This window comes from Bactrocera dorsalis, chromosome 1 (genome assembly GCF_023373825.1).
Source record: "Bactrocera dorsalis isolate Fly_Bdor chromosome 1, ASM2337382v1, whole genome shotgun sequence".
In the NCBI taxonomy this organism is placed as follows: domain Eukaryota; kingdom Metazoa; phylum Arthropoda; class Insecta; order Diptera; family Tephritidae; genus Bactrocera; species Bactrocera dorsalis.
Window position 1 is genome coordinate 43,817,502 of NC_064303.1, and position 25,538 is coordinate 43,843,039.

Consider the following 25,538-nt stretch of genomic DNA (forward strand, 5'->3'; position numbering starts at 1 on the left):
TTAACTGGACATTAATTTATTATTGGGCTCCTACACATGGTTTTTGGTCTGACATATTTTAAAGCCCTTGCAAATAACTTTCTGCGTGTGTTTGTTGTTGTGCCGGTACACCGAGAGGAAATATATGCAATTCTTGCACCGTGCAAGGGGTTTGCAAGAGCGAGAGAATACCTGCAGTTTAGTATTACGTATGTAGTGTAATCTAAGAAAATATGTACATACATACATAAGTAAGTGATCATTTCTTAATAAACATTGATTTTCGTTGCAGGATATGAATATCTATTTGTTTTTCTTCATACATTCGATTATCCGGATTTTCGATTATCCGAATGCCTATCGACAACAATTAGTCCGGTTAATCGAGTTTCTACTGTATTGCAGTTCCATTTAATGAAAATGCTTATATAAATATATGATTTGTGATATATTCAGTTTGGTTGTTTTATCAAAATATTGAAAGAATTGAGGTTTTTTTCTACAATTGTTTTGTTAAATTTTAAAAATCTAAGTTGCCTCTGGAAATGTATTAAAATAATAATATGCGCTATAGAAAGGGAGCACATATTTTCAAAAATATAGGAAATCATCAAATAAAAATATATTTGCGCGGTATGGCATTATTGATTGAGAGTGGCTAAGCACACAAATAGAATACAAACGCTAATGGCAGAAACATCTTCTCACTTCGCCACGAGCGGCAAGCGTTTTGTTCTCGTTTTCATTCGAACAATGTTGCCATTACTCAATACGCATATGTAGTTTTGTACACATCTAAGTTTTCAATTATAATTTTTCATAATAAAAAATATCAAAACTGAAATCAAACTATTAAAACTAGTTTATATATTTGTTAATAATAGCATTCGATTTTGAATTTGAGTTATTTTAAGAAAATTTCAAATATATTGAAGACAATTTTTATAATTACTACAGTATATCGAGCCTGGCAACCCTGCGGTGTGAGAGAGCAATCAGCTGAGTCGTTGGAAATTCTACGATTGGCGGGTGGTAGAAGGGTTGTTGGGTAATTATTTACATTGCGCTCTCATAAGATTCATTTGGTCATATGTGTTTGAAGAAACAGTGGTTCATAAACTGAAGTTATTATTGAAATTGCTTTTTATAAGGAAGTTTAAAGAAATAACCTGGTTTGAAACTTTTTGCTTCGAAAATTATATATAAAATAAGAAGTAGGTTATCTGATTTAAATTTTGGTACTTGGTGCAATAATGCGTGGAGCTATAGCAAATGAGATTAAACCAAATTTATATATTTTAAATGCTGATATAAAGACATATTTAAAAAATGATTACTAAAATCAAATATTTATTATACTTTTTGTTATTTGTCATACATTTTATAAATATTTATAGTAGTTACAAAGAAACTTAAAATTGTTAGGCAATTTTACAGTTATTACCCACAGTGCAACTTCCCATATATGCGTGCGCTCTCATTTGTAAACATGGTGTGGGAAAATACGTTGCTCTCACTTCCCTCTTCATGTTTGCCCGCGATAATCCCCTCACCTAGACCTCAAAATGTGCACTCGTACCCGCACGGGCAATATGCCACTGAGGGCTAATATGCCCATACGAGTAAATCTACGAGTACAGCAAACAACAACAATTTTCTGCCGGATTGATTTAAATCATGTGTGGGAAGAAATGTACCAGCTTTAAAAATGTGCGCATGTTATAAATTTTTAATGCGTAAACAATGGAAATTCCATCGATTACGTACATACATTTGGTGACGTAAAACCGGCAGTTAGCGCAATAGCATAGGCCCATGTTAAATAAATGTCTATTCAACTTGCAGTGGCCGGTGTAAAATGCGACCAGTAGACTGTGTTTATCCCTTGGGAGGTTAATTATCGATTTAAACCTGTTCTGGTTGTACCCCCCCATTAGCAACTTGGCATGTCGCATACCATTCACACGTTGCCAAAGCCTTTCCCTGCCACTCCTTCTTCCTTGCGAATCAGCTCCTTTAAAGTATGGGGACTAAGTATGGTTATTCGCTCATTGCGATAGTTGCGATGGAGGTTTATCTCTATACACCGACTTATGGCAAAGACTTTTGCTTGAAAAATGCTCGGAAAGCTGCCCATCGGTATGGAGAGCTTGGTGCGTGAACCTGCGATCCCTGCCCCAATTCCCTCCGACGTTTTCGAGCCGTCGGTGTACCATTTCAACGTGCTATCCCTCAGCATTAGCTCAAGAGTGGAATCGTTCCACTCATTCTTGTTGCCGAGGGTAACCTTAAACTTCTTCGTGAAGTTAATTGTTTTGGTAATGCTGTCCTTCCGGAGGAGGGCTATTGAAATATTGCTACTTATCGCCTTCATCCTCTGGGATGAGATTACCTTGCCTTTGCCACACCTCTCTGCTGTTATTTGTAGAAGTGAGTGCTTGGCTACTTGACCGATCATCAAAAGAAGTGGTGTGAGTTCCAGCAGGACCTCCAGAGCTGCCGTTGGGCAAGTTCGCATTGCGGGTTCGCATTTGATTCCTACCTACTTACCTTCGCAGGCTTCCTGCGACGCTATTGAGGCTCAGGACACCGCCCCGTACGTGATTATCGGTCGCACATTCATGATGTACAACCACCTAACGATCCTTGGCTTACAGCCACAGGATTTTCCCGCCAGGCGATTGCACACCATTAATGCTTTTGTTGCTTTGACCAAGAACTGGTTCATATAATGCTTCCACCGCAAAGTTGAATCCAGCGTGAGACCAAGATATTTGACTTTGCCATCTCGATATTTGACTTTGACATCTCGATTTCTCTACCCCCAAGTGTGAAATTCCTGAGACCGGGTAGGGAGTTGCGCCTCGTAAACGGGACTACGGTCGTCTTTGAGGTGTTGATATTCAATTCAACTCCTCTACACCACCGCTTTGCCAGGTTCAGACCTCGTTGTACCAGGTCACAGAGAGTGTCCTCAAATTTACCTCTGGCTATAATTACAATGTCGTCCGCATACCCTTGGCAGCGGATCCCATTGTCAGTTAGCAATGTTAACAGGTCGTCCACGACAAGGCTCCATAGCAGTGGTGATAGCACACCCCCTGTGGGCAGTCTCTTGTTGTGCCAAGACGAATCCTTGTATCTCCTACTGTAGTCTACGCACCGATGCTGCCACATTCCTTCTCTCCAGTGCCCTGGCCACACTCCTGTGAGATGTGTTGTCAAAGGCACCTTCGATGTCCAAGAAGGCGCATAGCATCACTTCCCCTCTGTCCAGTGAACTTTCTATCTCACTTCCTTAACTGGAACGGAGCCGTATTTGTGGATCTTCCCGCTATCCAGGGGTGCAATCTTCAGCGCCTTCGACCTTATTTCATGGTTTATAATCCTTTCCATAGTTTTTAGTAGGAAAGAAGTTAGGCTAATTGGCCTGAATGAATGAATAGTCCTTCCTTCCTACTTTGTGTATGAAGATCACCTCAGCCGTCCTCCATAACTCAGGGATGTATGCCACTGCGAGGCTCTCCCTCAGCAGCTGAACCAGGTGTGGCAGCAGAATCTGCTCACCCTGTTGTAAAAGCGCTGGGAAGATGCCGTCAACTCCCGGAGACTTGAATTTCTCCAACGAGGCCATTGCCCACTTGATCGAGTCCGCGGTGAATAATTGTTTAGCGGTTACCCAATCAGAGCGGGATGGCCTGTGTTCAATTACGGGTAGACACTGGTCTTCCGAAATAGTCTCCGGGAAGTGAGCACGCAGAAGCTCTGTAGCTCTGTCTTCCGCGCTGGTCGTAAATGTCCCTTCGCTTCTTTTGATTGCTAGAACTGTGTCAGTCTTACCTCTAGCCAGCGCCTTGTGCAGCCCAGCCGCTTCTGGTGTGGAGGTGACATTTTCACAGAATCTCCTAAGGCTAGCCTGTTTAGCAGACCAAATCTCCTTATTATATAGAGTGAGGATGGAGTCATGTGTAGAAGTTCACGCAAGTGAGGAAAGTTCTCTGATCGCCATTCACTTGGGAGTGGCCAGAAACGATTCTTTTACATATGACTCAAGCAGCTCACGACTTCTGGTCTTTGACCAAGTATCCTCTGGATAGCCTAAGAACATCCGTTTGAAGGCGAGCTAAAGTGAGAAGGTGAAATATTCCCAACTTAGGGTTGGGCGCAGGGTTTGGGACCCGCCACGTAAAAAAACACCCCCAATGAAAACCAACAATCAGCCTCGGATGAGATACCCCCCTTTTGATGACGACCATGGCAAACGAAATAAGGACTACGAATTGAGGGCATGCACCTGGAATGTCCGGTCCCTTAATTGGGAAGCCGCTGCCCAGCTGGTTGATGTCCTCGTGAAAATAAAGGCTGACATCACCGCCGTCGGTCCTTGTGACATTTACTACAGTGGCCATATGAAGGAGCGCAAGTTTGGTGTTGGATTCGTGGTGGGAGAGAGACTCCGTCGCCGAGTACTATCATTCACTCCGGAGAATGAACGTCTAGCCACAATCCGCATCAAAGCGAGATTCTTCAACATATCGCTGATTTGCGCCCACGCCCCGACGAAAGAGAAGGACGATGTGACGAAAGATGCCTTTTATGAGTGCTTGGAGCGCACTTATAAGAGATGCCCCCGCCACGATGTCAAAATCGTGCTTGGCGACTTCAACGCCAGGGTGGGCAAAGAAAGTATCTTTGGCACTACGGTCGGTAAATTCAGATTACCTTGTTGTACTCTGTCTTGAGGCCTTTAACATCTCCTTTGTAGACCCAAGGCTCTTGGATCAGCAGGATGTCCAGTTTTTCCGTTGTGAACCTGCTCGTTGTGACAGCCGAAGCTGCCGCCGCGTGACGCAGGTTCACCTGGGCGACTTCCATGTCGACGACCCCTATAGTAGTGGTTCGAGGGGGGGCAAGTGCTCATCCCCGCCGTCGTTCGTGCTGATATTCATGTGGTCTTCTAGTCCCTCGAGGAGTTGCTGGCTGGAAGGTAGCTCTGCTCCCTGGACAACTGGGACGTCAAAGGTCGCTGCAGGCGTAGCCTGCTCAGCCCTGCTCACGCTGGGTTGTTTCGCAACCTCATCCACCTCCAAGGCAGCCACAGTCGTAGCCTGTTTCACATTGCTCCCGTTTAGCTGAGTGGCAGCCTTACCTGCTTCCTTGCTCCCGGTGGTCGCGGGTTTGTGGTGCCTCATGGCCACCATGCTGAACCTTTAATACAGGCGGAAGCTCGCTGCACGGCCTTCCTTCCAGCCTTCCAGCTTTACGACAAACTCCCGCAGCTAGTTGGCGGACGTCTCGTCCATGCAGTCCACCTACAACGTGCCACCTTTGGTGATGGTTGGCCTCCGGCTACTCTCGTGCTGCCGCCCCTCATCCTTTTGGAGCTGGGGGGCTCCTGCAGCGTGATCTTCCCGCACCTCCTGCGCTTCCTTCTCCTCTTACGCGCACCGTCGGTCTCTGCCCGATGTGACTCCCCTGAGTCTGAGCAGCCACAGTTGCTTTCGTCTGCCAGACGCCGCTGCAAAAGGGCATATCGTCGTCATCCTCCCTGGCATGCTCCTCGAACGGCTCCTTGATAGAAAGTGTTGTTTCGACGGGGTCGGACCATAGAGAGAGGGGTGCGAGATGTGTTGGATTAGCTGGGCATGCAAAGAGGTGGGGGACTCGTTGCATACTTGATATGTCGGGGTCGATTCTGGGTAAGTAGGAGCTTTACCTGCTAGAGTTACCAGTATGAAGTTACTACCATAACAATTCCCACAACAGCCGGTTCTACGTTACCAAGGACTGTTTTCCGGTTATCTAATTCGGTTTGGATCGGTAAGTTTTAGATTTTCACCATTTATCCTCACTGCTTATTTTGTGGTGTATTTGGAGTTATATACCTGATATATGGGCTGATGCACACGTTAGACTACTCTTTTCTAAAATTTTACGTCCCTTTTTTAATGTTCTTTAGCAAAATTTAGCCGTGCTCTTAAGTTTCTTTGGGACAGTAAAAGCTTTTTGACGCCTTCGTACATGCCTATTGGATACGCCAAACCCTAATTCCTCATTTATTTCAGCAATAATCTCTCGGGAAGGTTTAAAAGGATCAGCTTTGTTTTTTTCTGTTATTTTACGTGCAACAGCTTTGTTTGTCAGTAAATTAGGATCACTTTTAACAAATTTTATGGCGTTATATACCAAATAGTGATTCTCCTAACGGAAGACTTCTAAATTCTTCGATTGTTTCCTTTACAGTACACTATTTTAGATCCCGGTTTAGGACAATGTTTCTCATATAGAAAAGAACCCCCACTATGGTGCGCAGAATTTTATTTTGAAAAGTTCGAATTACTTTTAAATTTGAATTCGCCGCTCTACTCCAGATTTGAATGCCATACCTCCATATCGGCCTAAATATTACCCTATATTTTAACAATCTATTCTTCAGACTCAGGCGGGATCTTGGCCTAAGGAGCCAGTATATCTGCGCCAACTTTAGTCTAAGCTCAGTTCTATTTATTTTTACGTGATCTTTCCAAGTCCGCCTCTTATCAATTGTAATAAGCAAAATATTTGCGCATGTGTTTTGTTGGTAACAACTAACCATATAAAACCACTTGAGGGCAATTTTTGTGCTTGAGGTGAGGTGTTGTGGAGGTTGAAAGGTGAATTTTGTCCATTTCATCTCCTTCAAAGTAATTCCCTCCCCTGCAATACACTTATGCCAACGAATTTACCAGTCATCATAGCATTTGGAAAAATCCTCCGTCGCAAATAGGAGCATTTTTTCAAAAACCTGACAAAATAGAGAATTACAAACTACAGTGATGTTACTCAAAAAAAATTTATTTAGTACCTATGTAACCGTACTACAATAAACCGATTAAATAATTCACCTTCAGCCCGCTATATTGCCACACAAGTAGTCGGAACCTAGACGTCGTTCAGAACGCACGTCATTATTCTCGAAATTGCAACTGGTGTTATGTGTTGCGTGAAGTGAATTCTGGAAAATATTTCTTATGGAGTCTGGACAAAATGGTATGCATTTAATTTTAATAAATAAATATTAATTTAGTTAATGTATTATTTTGTTTTTTTTTTTTTTTGGGAAAACAATGAAATATCAAAAAAACGAAAAAAAAAATATTTTTAGTATCGGGTGAGGTCGAGTTATAAATTAATTTTTTTTGACTAAAATATAGGGTTTCTACTTATCATATAAACTTAAACTTGTTTCCCATCCTTCCCCCACTTAAAAAAAAGGCACATTGAATTACGTTGGTCACTTGCATAAAATGAGTACTGCTTTTAATTATTTATTTTAATTAAATGCTGAAATTCTGCTAAATTATTCTAGACGGGTGGTATATAAATGGTATAAGAGAGCTTTATCGGAACCGGAACCCACATTTTTTTGAAATTTAGAATGTGATATTCTCTTAATATTTCTATGTCACAGTGTGAAAATGAGCGAAATCCGATTACAATCACGCCTACTCCTCTCATAATATAATTTAAAATTCCATGTTATTCTTTTACTTTTCAATACACAAATAAAGAAGTAATTAATATAACGGAATACAATTTTCGGTAATAATTTCCTTAACGTATGCCACCTTCTGACCAAAAATTGTTCAAATCCAACCAAAACTGTTAAAGGCTCGAGGTACCGAATATGTGGACCTCTGTACCTATAGTTGACTTTTGACCGAAATTATCGTTTGATGTGTGTGATATGTAATTAAAATTCACACAGAATCCTTTCCTGACAATAACATTATTTCTTTGTATAAAAAATGGGTTGAATCGGGTTAATCCTTCTCTGAGCTCTCATATACCTATATATAGAGATTTTCGAACTTCTAGGTCACTGTATGCTAGATATATCTGCCAATATTAGAGTCATCTCAATGAAAACTGGACGAAAACTTACCCTTCCCGCATATAATTATTATCAAGATTTTCGAACATCCACTTGATTGGTGATTGTATCTAAGGTACCTTAATGAAACTCAGGTGTTTAAATGAGTTAAGCATCCACCCACTTTACCCGTAAAAACTGGCACACCCTAATAAGGCAGCCCGTTTTTTTATTAAAGAAATGTTAAAGTGGTTAATACTTTTCTGTACAAATTTGGGTAGCAAAATAAACACCAGGGAGCATTTATTGAGTATGTAGCATATTAGCAGTATGTCGGATGAGCAAAAATTGCTCGATACTACCCCATACTGAAATATTAAATGCTCGGTTGCCCCGAACTTAGCCATTCCTTACTTGTTTTATTTGAATATATTACATTATTATATTCAATCATGCATTTTTATTAATTTTCATTAATAAAATTACTTTAAATAATTTTGTCCGGTTTATGAGACCAAATGCTCCTATGTGCGTCGTGATGGCCATCAGAGCCTTGATCACGAATAACCAATGCGGTATGAGATGGTGCTTTATCGCACTTCTTTGTTCAATAAATTCAGACATAGTAAAAATCTAAAAATTCACTTTTAGGGCCTCATAGAGCGACGCGTATCTCAAATACTAATGAATATTTTGATGTGAAATTTAGCATAAGAGCACTACCAACTTACAGAAAAAAATTTACCTATTCGAAAAACACGCGGAGTATAAATAAAAAATTTACATTTCAATTTAATCACAGTAGTATGCCACTTTTACGAACTTCATTGTGCAATCAAAGTTGACAATTGGAAGATCTGCTGTATAAAGAATGTAGAGCACAGGGGCGAGTACACTGCCTTGAGGCGCGCCAGCACAAATTGATCTCAAATCAAAGATTTTAGCAGCAAATAATAAGGCATTGGAAGTGGTTTAAATGAGTTAAGCCTCCACCCACTTTACCCGGGAAAAACTGGCGCACCCTAGCTAAACACAGCTCGATACACCACAGCCGATGAGAGCACAACACAAAACCAACGCAACTCACCACACCTATTGACCAACCCACTCAACAAAAAGGATGGACAACGGGATCGTATCATCAATTCGCTATCAACATTCGCTTACACACTGCGCCGCCTCGACACCTTTCGCTTATTTACTTCGAGCTATAAATTCGCGGGATCTCAACACAATTCATTATATACATGTCGTTAGCAACAGTTGATTATATACTCGAATAAAAACGTTGACCACCCAGTTCCTGCACGCTGACCTTTTTCGCACATCAACATCCGTTCTTCGACACACGTCCCGCGCGCTGTAACCAACTCGATCAGCCGAATGAGAATTGGACATAGGCGGGGTTGTTTCGTTCACCATCGGACCCGCTTCTTTTTTTATATACAATCCTTTTAATTGCAATATTAACTGTTTTGTTACAAGAAAAAAATATAATTTAATATATCCGAAATCAATTGCATTTTTACTTACATACGTGAGTGTAAGTGATTTATTACAAAATTTAAATGCTAAATTGGGCATCCAATTAAATAGTAGTTTTTCCTTTAATTTGAATAATATGCCTAGATGCCAGACTTATTGTTTTCCGAAGCATCAGTTATAAAGTGTTCTACCCTATTGCTCCACTGTCATTGATAAGTGGGAAAATTGTGCCATGAAATGTTGTGAAGCCAAACTGATGATTCGGAAAAAGCTGTTTGTCTTCCAACACCGACAAAAGCGTACGTAAACATATACTTTTGAGATAATTATCAGTAGACTAATTGGTCGATAAGAATTAAGCAGATGTTCAGGTTTTCCGGGTTTAAGAATTGAAATAACGTCAGAAAATTTCCATTGCGATGGGAAACGGATTCCGTTAGAAAGGCAATAATGCTGATTACGTTTTCACGTAACGTTTTAAGTGCAAACGCATTAACTCCGCCACAATCTCGTAAATTATTGTTTACCAATCCTTTTTTTATCCTGAAAATATAAAATTATCAAGGACTATTTGTGATCTTTTAATACTTTTCGGACTTGACTTATGGCAATAATTGTAAGAACAGATGCCAACTGCCTTAGGACTACTTAAGAATATTTTTAATTTCTTTTAACATTTCTGATTAATCGCACCTACTGAGTTTTGTAGTCTGCCTCCGAAGTGTTTTAATTCCAACCTATTTTTTTCAGCGCGTTTAATAATATAAATAGTTCTTAACCTAATTCAAAACTTAGCAGTTTTTCCTTGGTGACAATGGAAATAAACTAATTGAATAAGATTTTCGTCAAGGCCTATTACAGGCATTGCTTAAAGCCCCAAGATAAAAGAGATGCACGCAGTCGAAAGCATATAACAAAAATTATAAACGGTGATCCAAGTGGAGGAACTTTTTTCAATAGCCTTTTTTTGACAGATTACGCGTGAGTCGGGCCAAGCTATCTTGTTATTTTTGTTCAGTATTGTTTGGCATTTTAACATGGAAAGTCTTACACCTGAATAACGTTTACAAATTGTTCAACCTTAATACGAAAATTCCCATTCTGTAAAATATATGTTTCGCGGGCTTCGCTCAACTTATGGTCAACATAACCTTACACCTATATTCAACCGTTCGACCTCGCCCAGCACGCAGTGACGAAAATATAGCAGTCAGCTATGGGAGTGTACATGAAACCGTGGAGAAATTAGAATTTGAAGTACGGTTTTAGGCTGCTTAGGTTTTCTACAAATTGCATTTTGTAAAGAATTAATTGGCGGCACAATATTTGTGGAATCGGTTATTCTTTTTCGTAACATTTATAAAGACTACTTAGATCATTTATAAAATGCAAAAAAAAATATTAAAATCATAGTTTACAAGGCATTATAGTTTACGAAATATGAACTTAAAAATAAAATTGTATACTTCTTTTTATTTTGAAAACAATTAATTTTACCACATTTTCAAATTCGGGGGTTGCTATTCTAAAATTTTCCCCACATCATCATCGCCGTCATTCCCAATTAGTAAATTTTAACGTCTTGGAATCGACAAATTGCGGTCTTCAGCAACACTTGCGAGAATGGCAATAATATTTTCATTACTTTGAGCGGTTGTCTTATTGTCACTTGAACATTATATAAAGAAAATGTACGCTCGAAATTTTCAACAATTTGACGAATAGTGAGCAGAGGTGGACTATTATTCTTTCTTCTTCTTTACCGACGTAGAAACCGCAAGGTGGCGCCAATTCGAGATTCCAAGCGAAGCCAGGTGTTGCTCCACCTGGTCCAATTTAAATTTCAATCGTTGGACAAGCTTTCGTCCGACCATATTTTACAAAGAAGCTGATGCATGCTTCTTATCAGTTTTTCGTCGCCGTATTTCAATAGCTCGGCTGGCAATTCATCGGCTACCACAGCTTTGTTGTTTTTCAGACGGGTAATTGCTATTCGAACTTCTTCATGGTCGGGCAATGGAACGATTGAGGAAACGGGTTCGCCTTTTCCTGGCGTTATATTTTAACTGCCATTCAACAGGCTTGTTCTAAAAGAGTATGCTCCGGTCTTGAAATCTTCTGTTAGTCACCGCATCTTTTCATAGAATTTTGGAGTAATTAATGTTGCAAGGTAGGCAGTCCGTTTTCTCTAAACTGGGACAGGGCACTCCTTATACCAGCTGTTCTTTTGCATTTTCTGAAATCCAATGGTTTGGGTTGCAGGAGTACGTAAGGAGCTTGACTGCCGTCCCACAGTTCCCTTATACCGAGTTGTTGACGAATGCTTTCAGAGAACAGGAGTGCAAGTTGTGTAGAAAATCGTTCGGCTCTCTGTTGGCATCAAGCCGAGGGTACGCTCATTCTACTTTCCCTCAGCATCATTTTCGCCGTGGAACGTTACGGTCGCAAATGTACACCAAGTCGGCTTTGTTCGTCAGCAGCATTTTACTTGGCGAGTCAATGAATATTTTTGTGATAATTCACTTTTTAAGCGAATGGAGTCGAGGAACAGGGAATCGCTTGGCTTCTTGGTCAGTGCCATCCATCTTTTCCCTGTGCTGCGCCAAACAGTGACAGTTAATGGTTCAAACTAATCAAGTAGCACATACGGAATGAGTCTGTCCACAGGAAGTGGTCCAATCCTTTGTGTTACCGGAGCAACTTTATTTAAATTGCATATACCACAAATGGTAATCACGCTCCGCAACAGACTTTACAGTCATGGCACCCAATAACTGTGACGGGTATCTTACGGTTGTAACACTAATAGCTTACAAGGCATGATTTTTGGTAGAACAAGGGGACGTCGTGCGCTAGTTGGTAGTCAGCTACCTGCGTCTGAGGACGTCTTCCTCGTCTATGTACCGTGAAAGTAGGAGTAATGGGCGTTTACGAGTGTTGTCCTGACAGTTTTCCATGAACTGGATCTTTGTTGCCACCACTTCACGTTGTAATAGGTGGCATAAGAGGTTTTTGGCATTCTCTACTTCTTTAGCAGTTAAACCGTAGCATTGGTCTATCTGTCCGCCACGGCGGAAATTGTTGATAAAGCGTAATTAGCAATCATTTAAATGAAGAAAAATTATTAGATTCATAAAGACTACAACTCACAATGACTAATGAAAATTTAAAGCATAGTTGTTCATGACGTTCATCATTTTCAACGATTATCACATTTTTAGAGGGCCAAAGAGGAACGGGGAACCGCGTGACCCACGCGCAGCTGAACTAAAATTGATGCCATCATTTATTCGCGTTGCTTTATCGGCTATGTTAAGTTGTATGAAGAGCTAGTAACGACGGTGCTTACTTTGAATCCATTTTTGAGTTACTCTACAGAATGCAGTCATTTTGATATATCGGAAACGATTGCTACTTTTACCCGTTGAAGTTTGTGATCGAAGATAGACAACAGCGGCGAAGGCGTCTTCACTTCTTCTTAATTGACGTAGACACCGCTTACGCGATTATAGCCGAGTTAACAACAGCGCGCCAGTCGGCGTCTTCACTAGCGTCAACAAATATGTGGAGTTGACCTAGATGACAACTTACATGAACCTTACCACCCAAGCGGGAATTAGAAAACCGTTAGAACACCAACAACAACGTGGAGTTGAAGTACTTGAAGTTCACCATTTCCAAAATAAAAACTAGGTACGGTGTATTTCATACTGTCGTATTTTCACAGCTAACGCATAAGTAATTTGGAGTCATTGACGAAGTTGCTAAGAAATCCTTGAAAGTCGACAACATAATGATGGTTAGAAGTTCTCTTTTAGTTAGGCGTCTTTTTTCATTTGCAACTTTATCAACGTTGTGGAATTTTAATCTGAGACCAAAAAAATTTCACGACAACTTCTAAAAGAAACGAAGCACCCGGTCTCCAACGAAACCTTTTTTCGTGTCAATTCTTCTTCTTCTTTATTGGCATAGACACCGCTTACGCGATTATAGTCGACTTAACCACAGCGCGCCAGTCGTTTCTTCTTAAGTCCAAGCGAAGCAAGGTCCTTCTCGTCGAATGCGATATTCGCCGTGGCCAACGCGCAAACGGCCATAAATCTTTCGCAGAACCTTTCTCTCGAAAACTTGTAACTTCGACTCATTAGTTGTTGTCATCATCCAAGCCTCTGAACCATATAGCAGGACGGGAATATTGAGTAACTTATAGAGTTTGGGTTTTGTCCGTCGGGAGAGGACTTTACTTCTCAATTGCTTACTCAGTTCGAAGTAGCACCTGTTGGCAAGAGTTATTCTGCGTTGGATTTCCAGGCTGACATTGTTGGTGGCGTTTATACTGGTTCCATGATAGACGAAATTATCTATCACTTCAAGGTTATGACTGTCAACAGTGACGTGAGAGCCCAATCGCGAGTGCGACGACTATTTGTTTGATGACAGGAGATATTTCGTTTTGCCCTCGTTCATTACCAGACCCATTTGCTTCGCTTCCTTGTCCAGTCTGGAGAAAGCAGAACTTACGGAATTATTTCCGGAATTACTTTCTCCAGCAGCAGATTGAAGAAGTCGCAGGATAGGGAGTCGCCTTGGCAGCTCCTTTTCGTGCTGTCGAAAGTATAGATTCTCCTTTTACGGGTATTTTTCAAAATTTGGCCCATGATGGATATTTGCGAAGTCTAAAGCCACACTGATAAGGTCCAATCAGTTTGTTGACGGTGGGCTTTAATCTCTCACACAATACGCTCGATAGAACCTTGTACGCGATGTTGAGGAGGCTTATCCCACGGTAGTTGGCGCAGATTGTGGGGTCTCCTTTTTTATGGATTGGGCATAGCACACTTAAATTCCAATCGTTGGGCATGCTTTCGTCCGACCATATTTTACAGAGAAGCTGATGCATACTCCTTATCAGTTCTTCGCCGCCGTGTTTGAATAGCTCGTTCGGCAATCCATCGCCGTCTACCGACGTGGCATGTGTTATGTTTTAGGGTAGCTCTTGCCCGAGTGTCCGCTTCACTCTCTATAGGTGGTGCAGCTTTAGCACCGAATTTTTCGGTTTCTAAGGGTTAGCTAACATATTGTGGAGAGACTGATCAGATTCACGTTTGACAAATGTAATTCTCCAATATCCTCCCTCGGCGAACCAAAATAATACTCTATAAGGCACTCATTATTCTCGTCCTGCTATCCTGACGTAACCTTTCAGGCTCTTCAATAACCGTTGGTTGTAATTTCTGTACCCATAAATCGTCGTTGAAACTGGTTGTCTTAAAAAATCTGACAAATCCTGCAATTTTCTGCTCAAACTTTGATAACTGTGTGGAGGGAGAACTTTCATTGACGAATGTAGGAATTGTCTTGTATAAAAGTGGCCTACCATTTCCTAAAATAGTTGAACTATACATGTGGGTTGTAGCACCTACTCGTATACCTGTTACCAAAAGAGCGGAGTGTAAAGCGAATCGATTAGCTGGCGATTGCTGCTCTGTTACTTGAACGGTTCCCAATTGTACTGGAGTCCTCGATGTTTGCGATACTGGAGACTCGGCGGCAATATTATTGCTGGATTTATTTACGTTAGGGATTTCACTGCGTTATTAGTGCTCCTTAATATCGCACAAAATACTTTCAGTACAGCGATAATGCCCAGGTATCCACCCTTGGCAAACTGATAAAAGTCTGGCGAACGAAACACGGAAAGTACGGCGTTGGGAAATAAAGTGTTTGTCACGGATAAGTGGGAAAATTTAACGGATATACATTTTACAGAATTATAATAGATTTCACTTACCGCCGTGTGTCCTTGTACATCACACATTAGAATAGAGCAACTGTAGACTGCATACTTATAGGTTGTACCTACCTGTTTAAGCGAAGGGAGAATGACAAACATGTATGTAAATCGCACAAAAAAGTAAGCAGAAAGCGGGAAATGTATGTATGTAAAAGGAAGAAATCGAAAACAATTTAAAAACTTATAAAGAGATTGGAATTGAAACATGCAACAGTAAAATAAACACAGAAATTAACTGTAATATTAGGATCTACACAAATTTTCAACATTCACAGCAAAGACATTTTTGTATATTTTTTTTGCTTTGGTAATTTGGGGTTTTTTTCGGACTTAAAGCAAAAATAAAAGCCGCATAAGTTAAACTTCCATATTTTTTGCTTAACTAATCGCGTACAGATTTTTGTAAGACAATATAGTATAATTTTGCAAAAAAACTTGTTAATAGATTTCTACGTTCATTTTGTTTATTGTTATTATTTCGAACACGTCGTAATTGTTAAATTTTTAATTTCCATTAAAAATTTACTTTTAGGCATATCAACACACTCCCTTAACGAAGCAGAATTGGCCCGAGATTTTCAGCGAATTGCGGCAAAGCGTAGTCTAGCAACAGAAATTCGTATACCACTACAAAAAAGCATATCTACTTCATCAATAGTTGCAAAAGAAGAGATTAAATCTCGTCATCTGTATGATAGCGAGGATGAAAACCAAAACCTTTTGAGAGCTCATGTAAAAATTGAGGCCTACGATAATGTGGAGAAACGTCGAAAGCGGGGTTCACTATTCTTTCGCAAAAAAAAGGATAAGAATAAAATGAAGTCTGGAGGTCAAACAGGTGTTTGTGATTCGTGTGGTATCAATATATCAACGTTAAATATAAAGGAACATCAAATGGAATGCAAAGTAAAAAAATCGGGTTCGAGTAGTGGTCAAAAATTGTTGTTGGTTAGTGTAAAGAAGGGAGCAGATAAAACAGAAATCGGTCAAGACTATTTCGATGGAGTTGATCAAAGCGGAAATATTAATGACGACACACCATTGATACGTTCTGAATTTCTAAATGACCCTCCTATCGAAGCCCAGGATCTAGGCGCAGATCCAATACTTGGAATAGCAGCTGATGAGCATGATTCATGGTCACCCAGTGTTCCCAAGGACGTAATAAAATCTCTGAAAGAAAAACAGATTAAAAGACAGGAACATATATATGAGTTTATTATGACAGAGAAACACCATTGTCAAACTCTACTTGTAATGCAAAAAGTTTTCGTCGAAAGTTTGGAACGTCATTTTCCTTCGTTGAATATAAATACCATGTTCCCCCGTTTATCAGAATTAACTGAGTTGCATATAACTTTTTTAAAAAAATTAAGACAAAAACAACGGGAGCAGTATGTTGTTGACAGTATAGCTGACATATTATTGGATTTTTTTTCATTGGAAAAAGCCCAACACCTAAGACTAGCATATGGGGAATTTTGTGCTAATCATCGGACAGCTCTGGAACATTTTAAGACGTGCATGACCAGTCGTGACCAAACGTTTGCTGAGTGGTACAAACACTGCTTAGCTAATCCGTTGTTAAAGAAAAAAGGAATTCCAGAATGTGTACTATTTGTTACCCAGCGCCTTACTAAATATCCTTTATTGATCGAACCCCTTCTTAAAAGTGGGCGGGAAGATAAATTAGAAGCGGATAAGCTTCAGCATGCCCTTAATTTAGTAAAAGCTTTACTTATAGATGTTGATGCGTGTGTTGCTGAGAAAGAGTTACGAGAAAGACAAATGGAAATTTTTAATCGTGTCGACCCGAAATCGTTTGCCATTTATAAAAATAAACCATTCCGTAAATCAGATATTGGAGTTGAGTCACGTCGTCGTTTGAAATTCGAAGGTTATGCAACTTTAATGCAAGGGCGTTCGAAGATGCAATTAGTCTTAGTTGTTGTACTCACCGACTGTCTATTCTTCCTTTGTGAAAATTCTGCCCACAACAAGTACACATTTTTTACACCAGAACATAAAGCGGGTGTAGTTCCATTACAAAAGTTGCTAATTCGTGAAAAAGCGGGGACCGAAGCACGGGGTATTTATATAATTTCTTCAAATCCATCTTTTCCTGAAATGTATGAATTAAAAGTGCAGCAGCCTAAGGATAAGAATACTTGGATTCAGTCAATACGGCAGGCCGTTCTGGAGTGTCCATCTTCGGATGTTATAAAATCTGAAGATCTTACAGCTGAAGAAAAACTTCGAATTGGTGTTAGTAAACGGGATCTTATTGATAAAATAAGACAGAAAGATATTGATCATGCAATTCTCTTGGAGGACAAGATATATCTCCAACTAAATTTATTAAAAGAGCAAAAGAATTTTTTTGAAGTAACTACAACATATGGGCAAAGTTGTAGTACTCATGGCGGCAATGGGACGTTCATTAATGGAAGCTCAACAAACGCATCAAATTTCCTTGCTACATTTGGTTCCTATAAGGATTTAGTGGGCGTGGATTGTAATACGATCGAGTTGTGGAAATATGTGTTGAATATGGTACAAAGTATAAGCCAACTAGCTGCTATGGTGTATACAGCATCCACTGGTTTGCCAGTGTCGCGTTCAGTAAGTTCGGTAGGGGAAAAACAAAGTGACAGTTATGCATCACCTACACTACCAAAACGTGCAGAAACATTTGCTGGTTTTGACGAAAAACGCGGTAAAGGTAGTTTTTCGTATAGGGACGTGTCGAAAATACCTGCATTACAAACCCTAACACCACGGCTACAAGAGCTTGAAGAGAAGGGTGATCCAAAATCTAGTTCATCAGTGGTCACTTTGAATATACAATCCATAGGAAGTGACTCACAGTCCTCAACCACACTTGGAACTGAAGATATTGCAATCAAAGATCATAATTATGCCGCATTGCAAATATCACATCATCTTCATACTTTGCTATGCATAGTGTCACAACAGATGACAGTTATACAAAACTTGCAATTACAATTGGCATTGTATCGAGAAAGTCCACGAGTCGCTTATACTCATAATGATCAGTTAGAAGAGTTACGAAATCTGCAGGATAAATTACAGGACGAAAAAACTGCTTGGTTACGCCAAAAAGAGCAACAGGAAAAAGAATTAGAGGAAAAGTATGCACAGCAAATTAAACTTCAAGAGCAAATCAAAGCTGAACAAGAAGATATTAAGCAACAACGCGAACAACTTTATCGTAAAATGGAATTACTCTCAAATCAAGGACTTCTTCTGTCGCCCAATACACCTCTATTGATAAATAGTCCATCATTGGCTGCAACTTCCTCTGGTGATGATGCACACGATAGTCACGAAGGAGGACATTTGCAAAGTGATGTGTCCACACCCTCCTTAGCCCAGAGTACTGTCGATCGACGAAAAGACAAATGGCGTACAGCTTCGACGATTTCTAAAAATCCACCTGTTAATTTGCTAAGTGCCACTAATGCACCAAAAATAAATACGACTTGTATTAAGCAAAAGTTTCCTATGAAGTTATCTTCGCTTTCGACGAGCACATCCTTAAGTAGTCCTAACTCGGGCAGCAGCAAAATTGACAAATCTGCCAGTTTTAATGCAAGTGTACTACAGCAAGCCGGCTGCACACAGATATTGCCACTCAAGCTGGCTGATAAACGTTCTACTAGTAATTTTGCGACACAATCAGCATCCCAAATTGTTTCCAACCATGCTCGCACTGGCAGTTCACCTGCAATTATTCAACATCCTAATACGAGAACAGCCACGTCACCCCCTCTTTCAACTGTAAGCATGAGTCGGACGGATTCCTCATCAACTTTACCTTTTTGCCAGCGACAGACGCCCACTTCCTCGCGCAATTCTCAAGCAATGTTAGCGGCAGAAAATAATTGTTTGTCATCAATTGGGATCAGGAATTTAAACCGCCGTAACAAAAATAACAATGTTAAACCAGATGAAGAAGAAATTTATTTTTGACGCTCGTTCTCACCAGAGGTTGAGATATAAATGCGGCATTAATATAGTTATGTTATTTCAGACATTTTGGAAGAAAACAATTCATTGGCCCAGCTCAAAAACAAAGTATAAGACTCATGATAGGTTTTAAGATTTAATGTACATATGTTTTATTCATATGTAGTTGGCAAATAGCTTATGTATTTACATTCCGATACGTATATATTATATAATGCTTCCATTCTCAATATGTGAGTTGTAGGTATGTGAGATTTCAGTTAACTTGCAGTAAAAGGAATTAATTGAATTATATGTATGTATGCAATAATATTTTCATAAATCAGTAATATTATCATCTAATAAGTAACATTATAAATAGTTCTGTAATTTATACACATGCAATTATGTATGTATGCGTTGTTGGCATTTATGTCTATGATAAACTTTTGATTCAGTATAACTACTGATTGTAATAAAATCGAAAATATTCAATTTGTTATATTTTTCGATTTATACTCCTACATGGGTTAAAGAGAAATTAAGCGAAGATGTCGCTTTTATGCAATTACGCTTCATCTAAAGGAAGAATATTGTTCAATTCTTATCCCTTTCCGACCGTGTACGCACAATTGTGCGTGTACGTTTAAACTTTATTATCTCCTTCAATATCTGCCCTATTATAATGAGACCTGAATAGCACAATTGTGTGAGCTGTTTGCTTAATAAAAAACATAACGGACCGTTTTCGGAGTTCGTTAGTTTTGGTGAATTTTACTATTTTAATATTGCATTTCAATCATTTGCAAAAATGAGTCGGAGGAGTAAGTATGATAAATTATTTGACTTGTTTAAAAAGTGAAAATCATTATCAAAAATATGTAATCTTAATCAAAACAGAACAAGTTTTAATTAAAAAGTGGCATTCAGTATTTATTTTGTAATTTCAAGTGTTTTTTAGACTGTTTTGTTTCAAGTGATACAATTGTGCGTGTCAGGACTTATTTAATCAAATATGAATATGATCTTTTTTTTCATTTAGAGCAATTCACTGAAGACGAAATACTTAGTGCACTATTGGAGTCGGATTTAGAGGATTTTAGTAGCGATGACGAGCTTGTGGATGCGACTTGGGAACTACCTTCTGTGGGAGATGAAACTTTAGACGATCAAAGTGACGAAGATGATCACGAAATTAACGCTACGGAGACACCACAAAATGTCACTGAAAACGCCAATCGCCGTGATATTTGGAGGAAAAGACCTTTTGATATACAATTGGAAGAGAGTGTTTCTCAATCTGCGGAAATTAACGTAACTTTGGAGTCTCCTAAACATTATTTCTCTGCTTATTTCCATGACGATTTTTTAAAAAGAGTAGTGGAGTACACAAACAGGTACCATATGCTTACGAAAGGAAAACCACTGGCGGCTACAATCGGAGAAATAAAGAATTTCTTTGGTATAATTGTTGCAATGGGTTGCATACGTTACCCAAGATTGCGCATGTACTGGGAAAAAAAACAAGACTTCCTATTGTAGCTGATACAATGAGTCGCGATCGTTTCCTTCTTTTGCGCATGTGTCTCCATGTGGTGGACGCAAATGAAGTAACAGAAGAAGAGAAACAATCCAATGTCTTTTGGAAAATAAAACCTTTGATTGAAGTTATTAGATCAGCTTGTCGAAGCCTTCCCAGAAAGCCAGGCGATAATTATTCTATAGACGAACAAATGATCCCATTCACTGGCAGTTGTCCTGTTCGACAAAGTCTCCCTAACAAACCAAGAGGAGTGGGATTGAAGAATGAAGTCTTAACAACATCTGAAGGTCTGGTGCTTGATTTTGAAATCTATCAAGGAAAGACGACACCACTTTCGAATACGAACTTGGGTCTAGGACCAGCCTTCGTTTTGCGTTTGGTTGAAACACTGCCAGAAGGTTCAAAAGTTTTTTTTGATCGCTACTTTACGACAATACCGCTTCTTCAGACGCTTTTAAGTCGTGGTATTTATGCCACTTGGACAATAATGAGAAACAGAATAAAAAATATCCACCTCACCAATGAAAAACAAATGAAAAGGGGCGATATGGAAGAATTTTGTCATAGCGAAGACAATATTGTCGTGGTGCAGTGGAAAGATTCTAAAGCGGTAATCCTGGCATCGTCAACTTATGGTTTCCAATGTTAAACGCTGAGAAAAAAAGAAAAAAGGGATGTTGAAGTTCCAGCCCCAAGGATAGTGAAAGAATACAACAAATCGATGGGAGGCGTGGATATTTGTGATCAGTTAATGGAGGCATATCGCTCATTTTTCAAGACGCGAAAATGGACTTTGAAAGTTTGCATACACTTCATTGATCTTGTTTGCTGTAACGCTTGGCTACAATATAGAGATCATAGCAAAATAAACTCGAAATCTCGGGCAGATTCTCATGACCTGCTAAGTTTTAAATTAGCTTTAGCTGAACAATTGATCGCTATTGAGAAAAGATATCGTCCATCTTCCCAGCCATGCAACGATAAGAGGCTTGATCGGTCAACCACTGGCCAATTGAGCATGATTTGTCATCCGCAAGATGCTGTAGGCTTGTTGGTTGTAGATCTCGGGCACGCACATTTTGTTCCAAATGTCAAATTTATTTATGTTTAAATAAAAGACAAAATTGTTTTATGAAATATCATACAGAAAAATAATAAATATAATAAAAATAAAATTGAATTAAAGAACATTTCGAGTTATGTATGCACAATTTTTTTATTCGAAATCAGACCGAAACGCAATAATTGTGCATATCCTAGAAATAAAGGATAAACTGAAAATTTCAAAAAACAAACGTATTGGTTATTATCTACAATGGCCATAGGACCTAAAAGAGAAATAAATTTTATTAAGTAGATTTGCTATAGGCCGGAAAGGGTTATACCTTTTTTGATTTATGGATCTACTGAAGTACTAGATTCCAGCATTAGAAGATTCATCAAGCTACCTGGATGTCTCCGGATCGAAAAACTACCATCCAGATCGATCATGTTGTGATAGACGGAAGACACGTCTCCAGTGTTTTAGATGTGCGTGCGCTCCGAGGTCCTAACATCGACTCGGACAACTGCCTTGTTGCAGCCAAGATTTGCACCCGCCTCTTCTTCTTTACTGGCGTAGACACCGCTTACGTGATTATAGCCGAGTCAACAACAGCGCGCCAGTCGTTTCTTCTCCTCGCTACGTGGCGCCAATTGGATATTCCAAGCGAGGCCAGGTTCTTCTCCACTTGGTCCTTCCAACGGAGTGGAGGTCTTCCTCTGCTTCCCCCGGCGGGTACTGCGTCGAATACTTTTAGAGCTGGAGTGTTTTCATCCATCCGGACAACATGACCTAGCCAGCGTAGCCGCTGTCATTTAATTCGCTGAATGCGATATTCGCCGTGGCCAACGCGCAAAGGACCATAAATCTTTCGCAGAACTTCTCTCGAAAACTCGCAACGTCGACTCATCGGTTGTTGTCATCGTCCAAGCCTCTGCACCATATAGCAGGACGGGAATTATGCGCGACTTATAGAGTTTGGCTTTTGTTCGTCGAGAGAGGACTTTACTTTTCAATTGCCTACTCAGTCCGAAGTAGCACCTGTTGGCAAGAGTAATCCTGCTTTGGATTTCCAGGCTGAAATTGTTGGTGGTGTTAATACTGGTTCCTAAATAGAACAACTTCAAAGTTATGTCAAGAGTGACGTAAGAGCCAAGACTGTTTGTTTGATGACAGGAGATATTTCGTCTTGCCCTCGTTCATTGCCAGACCCATTTGCGTTGCTTCCTTGTTCAGTCTGGAGAAAGCAGAACTAACGGCGCGGGTGTTGAGGCCGATGATATCAATATCATCGGCATACGCCAGCAGCTGTACACTCTTATAAAAGATTGTACCTGCTCGATTAAATTCTGCAGCTCGAATGATTTTCTCCAGCAGCAGATTGAAGAAGTCGCACAATAGGGAGTCGCCTTGTCTGAAACCTCGTTAGGTATCGAACGGCTCGGAGAGGTCCTTCCCGATCCTGACGGAGCTTTTTGTGCTGCTCAACGTCAGTTTACACAGCCGTATTAGATTTGCGGGGATACCGAATTCAGACATCGCAGCATAAAGGCAACTCCTTTTCGTGCTGTCGAAAGCAGCTTTGAAATCGACGAAGAGGTGGTGTGTGTCGATTCTCCTTTCACGGGTCTTTTCCAAGATTTGGCGCATGGTGAATATCTGGTCGGTTGTTGATTTGCCAGGTCTAAAGCCAAACTGATAAGGTACAATCAGTTTGTTGGCGGTGGGCTTTAATCTTTCACACAATACGCTGGACAGAACCTTATATGCGATGTTGAGGAGGCTAATCCCACGGTAGTTGGCGCAGATTGTGGGGTCTCCTTTTTCATGGATTGGGCATAGCACACTTTAATTCCAATCGTTGGGCATACTTTCGTCCGACCATATTTTGCAAAGAAGCTGATGCATGCCCTTATCAGCTCTTCACCGCCGTGTTTGAATAGCTCGGCCGGCAAACTATAGGCCCCTGTCGCTTTGTTGTTTTTCAGGCGGGCAACTGCTATTCGAACTTCTTCATGGTCGGGCAATGGAACGCCTGCTCCATCGTCATCGATTGGGTTATCGAGTTCGCCTTCTCCTGGTGTTGTGCGTTCACTGCCATTCAGCAAGCTGGAGAAGTGTTCCCTCCATAATTTAAGTATGCTCTGGGCATCGGTGGCTAGATCACCTTGGGGGGCTCTACAAGAGTAGGCTCCGGTCTTGAAACCTTCTGTAAGCCGCCGCATCTTTTCGTAGAATTTTCGAGCATTACCCCAGTCGGCCAGGGGTCGAATCGTTACATCCGTGCACGGATCGGCAAACTTATCAAAGAAAATTACGTGATACGTTAATCGTATGCGATGATTGGCATTATGACATACGATAGCAAACGGATCGTAATGTATTTTCAATTCACAATAGTTTTAAATCCCACATTGCTTTGGATCGTATTTTTAGGTTACAATAGATGTGGAACTGTCAAAACTGTTGCGAAATTTTCAATAAACTACCAAAAGCTAATTAAATATCAAAATGAATTCATGTTTGTTTTTTTATTTGAGCTCTAGTGAAAGGAATGGGCATAAAAAAGTAGTGCGGAGGTAGCTAGGAGATCGCAGCAATAGCGTAGGTATAAAAAAATTATGAATCCTTATTAATAAAATTTTCTTTGTAGATGTATCGTTGAACAAAGCATTGAAATCTTAAAAAGACGGTGGAGTATTTGAAGATATGACAAGAAAAGAAGGTATTACCCCACAAAAGTGGAAGATTTGCTAACATTTGTGAGGCATTACATAACATCTGCATAAAATTTACAATTAGTTACGACCCCCAAAAATTGCGATTCTTATCACACACAAGAATTGGACAACGGGGTAGCAAACAGCTTCACCGCAATCGACCAAATAAATAATTTTAATTCAAAAATGTATATAACCTTTTCCTTGTTAATAATTTTATTTTTATTGGCAATTAAATACAAAAATTTGATCACATAAATAATTTTTTATTAATTTTTAATGAGATATTCCATTCATTATTTTCTTGTTTATGTTCTTTCTTCCTAGAAATTATAAAAAACTTGAAATTTAAAAAAATTTTGCTCACACTTCCATAAATTTGTATATTACGATTGGTAATTTGCGTTCGAACGACCATTCGAACGAACGGATACGTTTATATACTCGTTCACGTGTTTCATCATGCCAGATTACGATAGAAGCGGTACGATCACATATATAAGCGTTACGATCACGTATGTCATAATACGAAATACAGACTTTTACGTGACGAGTGATACGTTCACGGATGTAACGATTCGCCCCCAGCTTATCAAGCTCTTCGTACTCACGCATTTCGGCCTCTTTCTTTTTCTGTCTACAAATACGTCTCGCTTCCCTCTTCAACTCTCGGTATCTATCCCATCCCGCACGTGTTGTGGTCGATCGTAACGTTGCGAGGTAGGTAGCCTGTTGTCTCTTCGCCGCGATACGGCACTCCTCGTCGTACCAGCTATTCTTTTGCACTTTCCGCAAACCAATGATTTCGGTTGCAGCTGTACGTAAGGAGTTTGAAATCCCGTCCCACAGTTCCCTTATACCGAGCTGTTGACGAGTGCTCTCAGAGAGCAGGAGTGCAAGCCGAGTGGAAAATCTTTCGGCTGTCTGTTGTGATTGCAGCTTCTCGACGACGAACCTTCCTTGTGTTTGTTGGCGTGTGTTTTTTGCTGCACAGAGGTGGGAGCGAATTTTGGCTGCAACAATATAGTGGTCCGAGTCGATGTTAGGACCTCGGAGCGCACGCACCTCTAAAACACTGGAGACGTGTCTTCCGACTATCACAACATGATCGATCTGGTTGGTGGTTTTTCGATCCGGAGACAGCCAGGTAGCTT

General features: G+C 40.1%; 1 protein-coding gene across 1 annotated transcript in view; it reads left to right on the top strand.

Annotated features, from left to right (window-relative positions):
• LOC105223977 (rho guanine nucleotide exchange factor 18) overlaps positions 1-19,574 on the top strand; it is a 53,006-nt gene extending 33,432 nt beyond the window's left edge. Inside the window, exon 3 of the mRNA XM_049462351.1 lies at positions 15,643-19,574. Within this exon, the coding sequence (XP_049318308.1) occupies positions 15,643-19,103 (3,461 nt within the window). The 3' untranslated portion in view covers positions 19,104-19,574. The remainder of the gene's footprint in view (positions 1-15,642) is intronic.
• Positions 19,575-25,538: the final 5,964 nt, after the last annotated feature.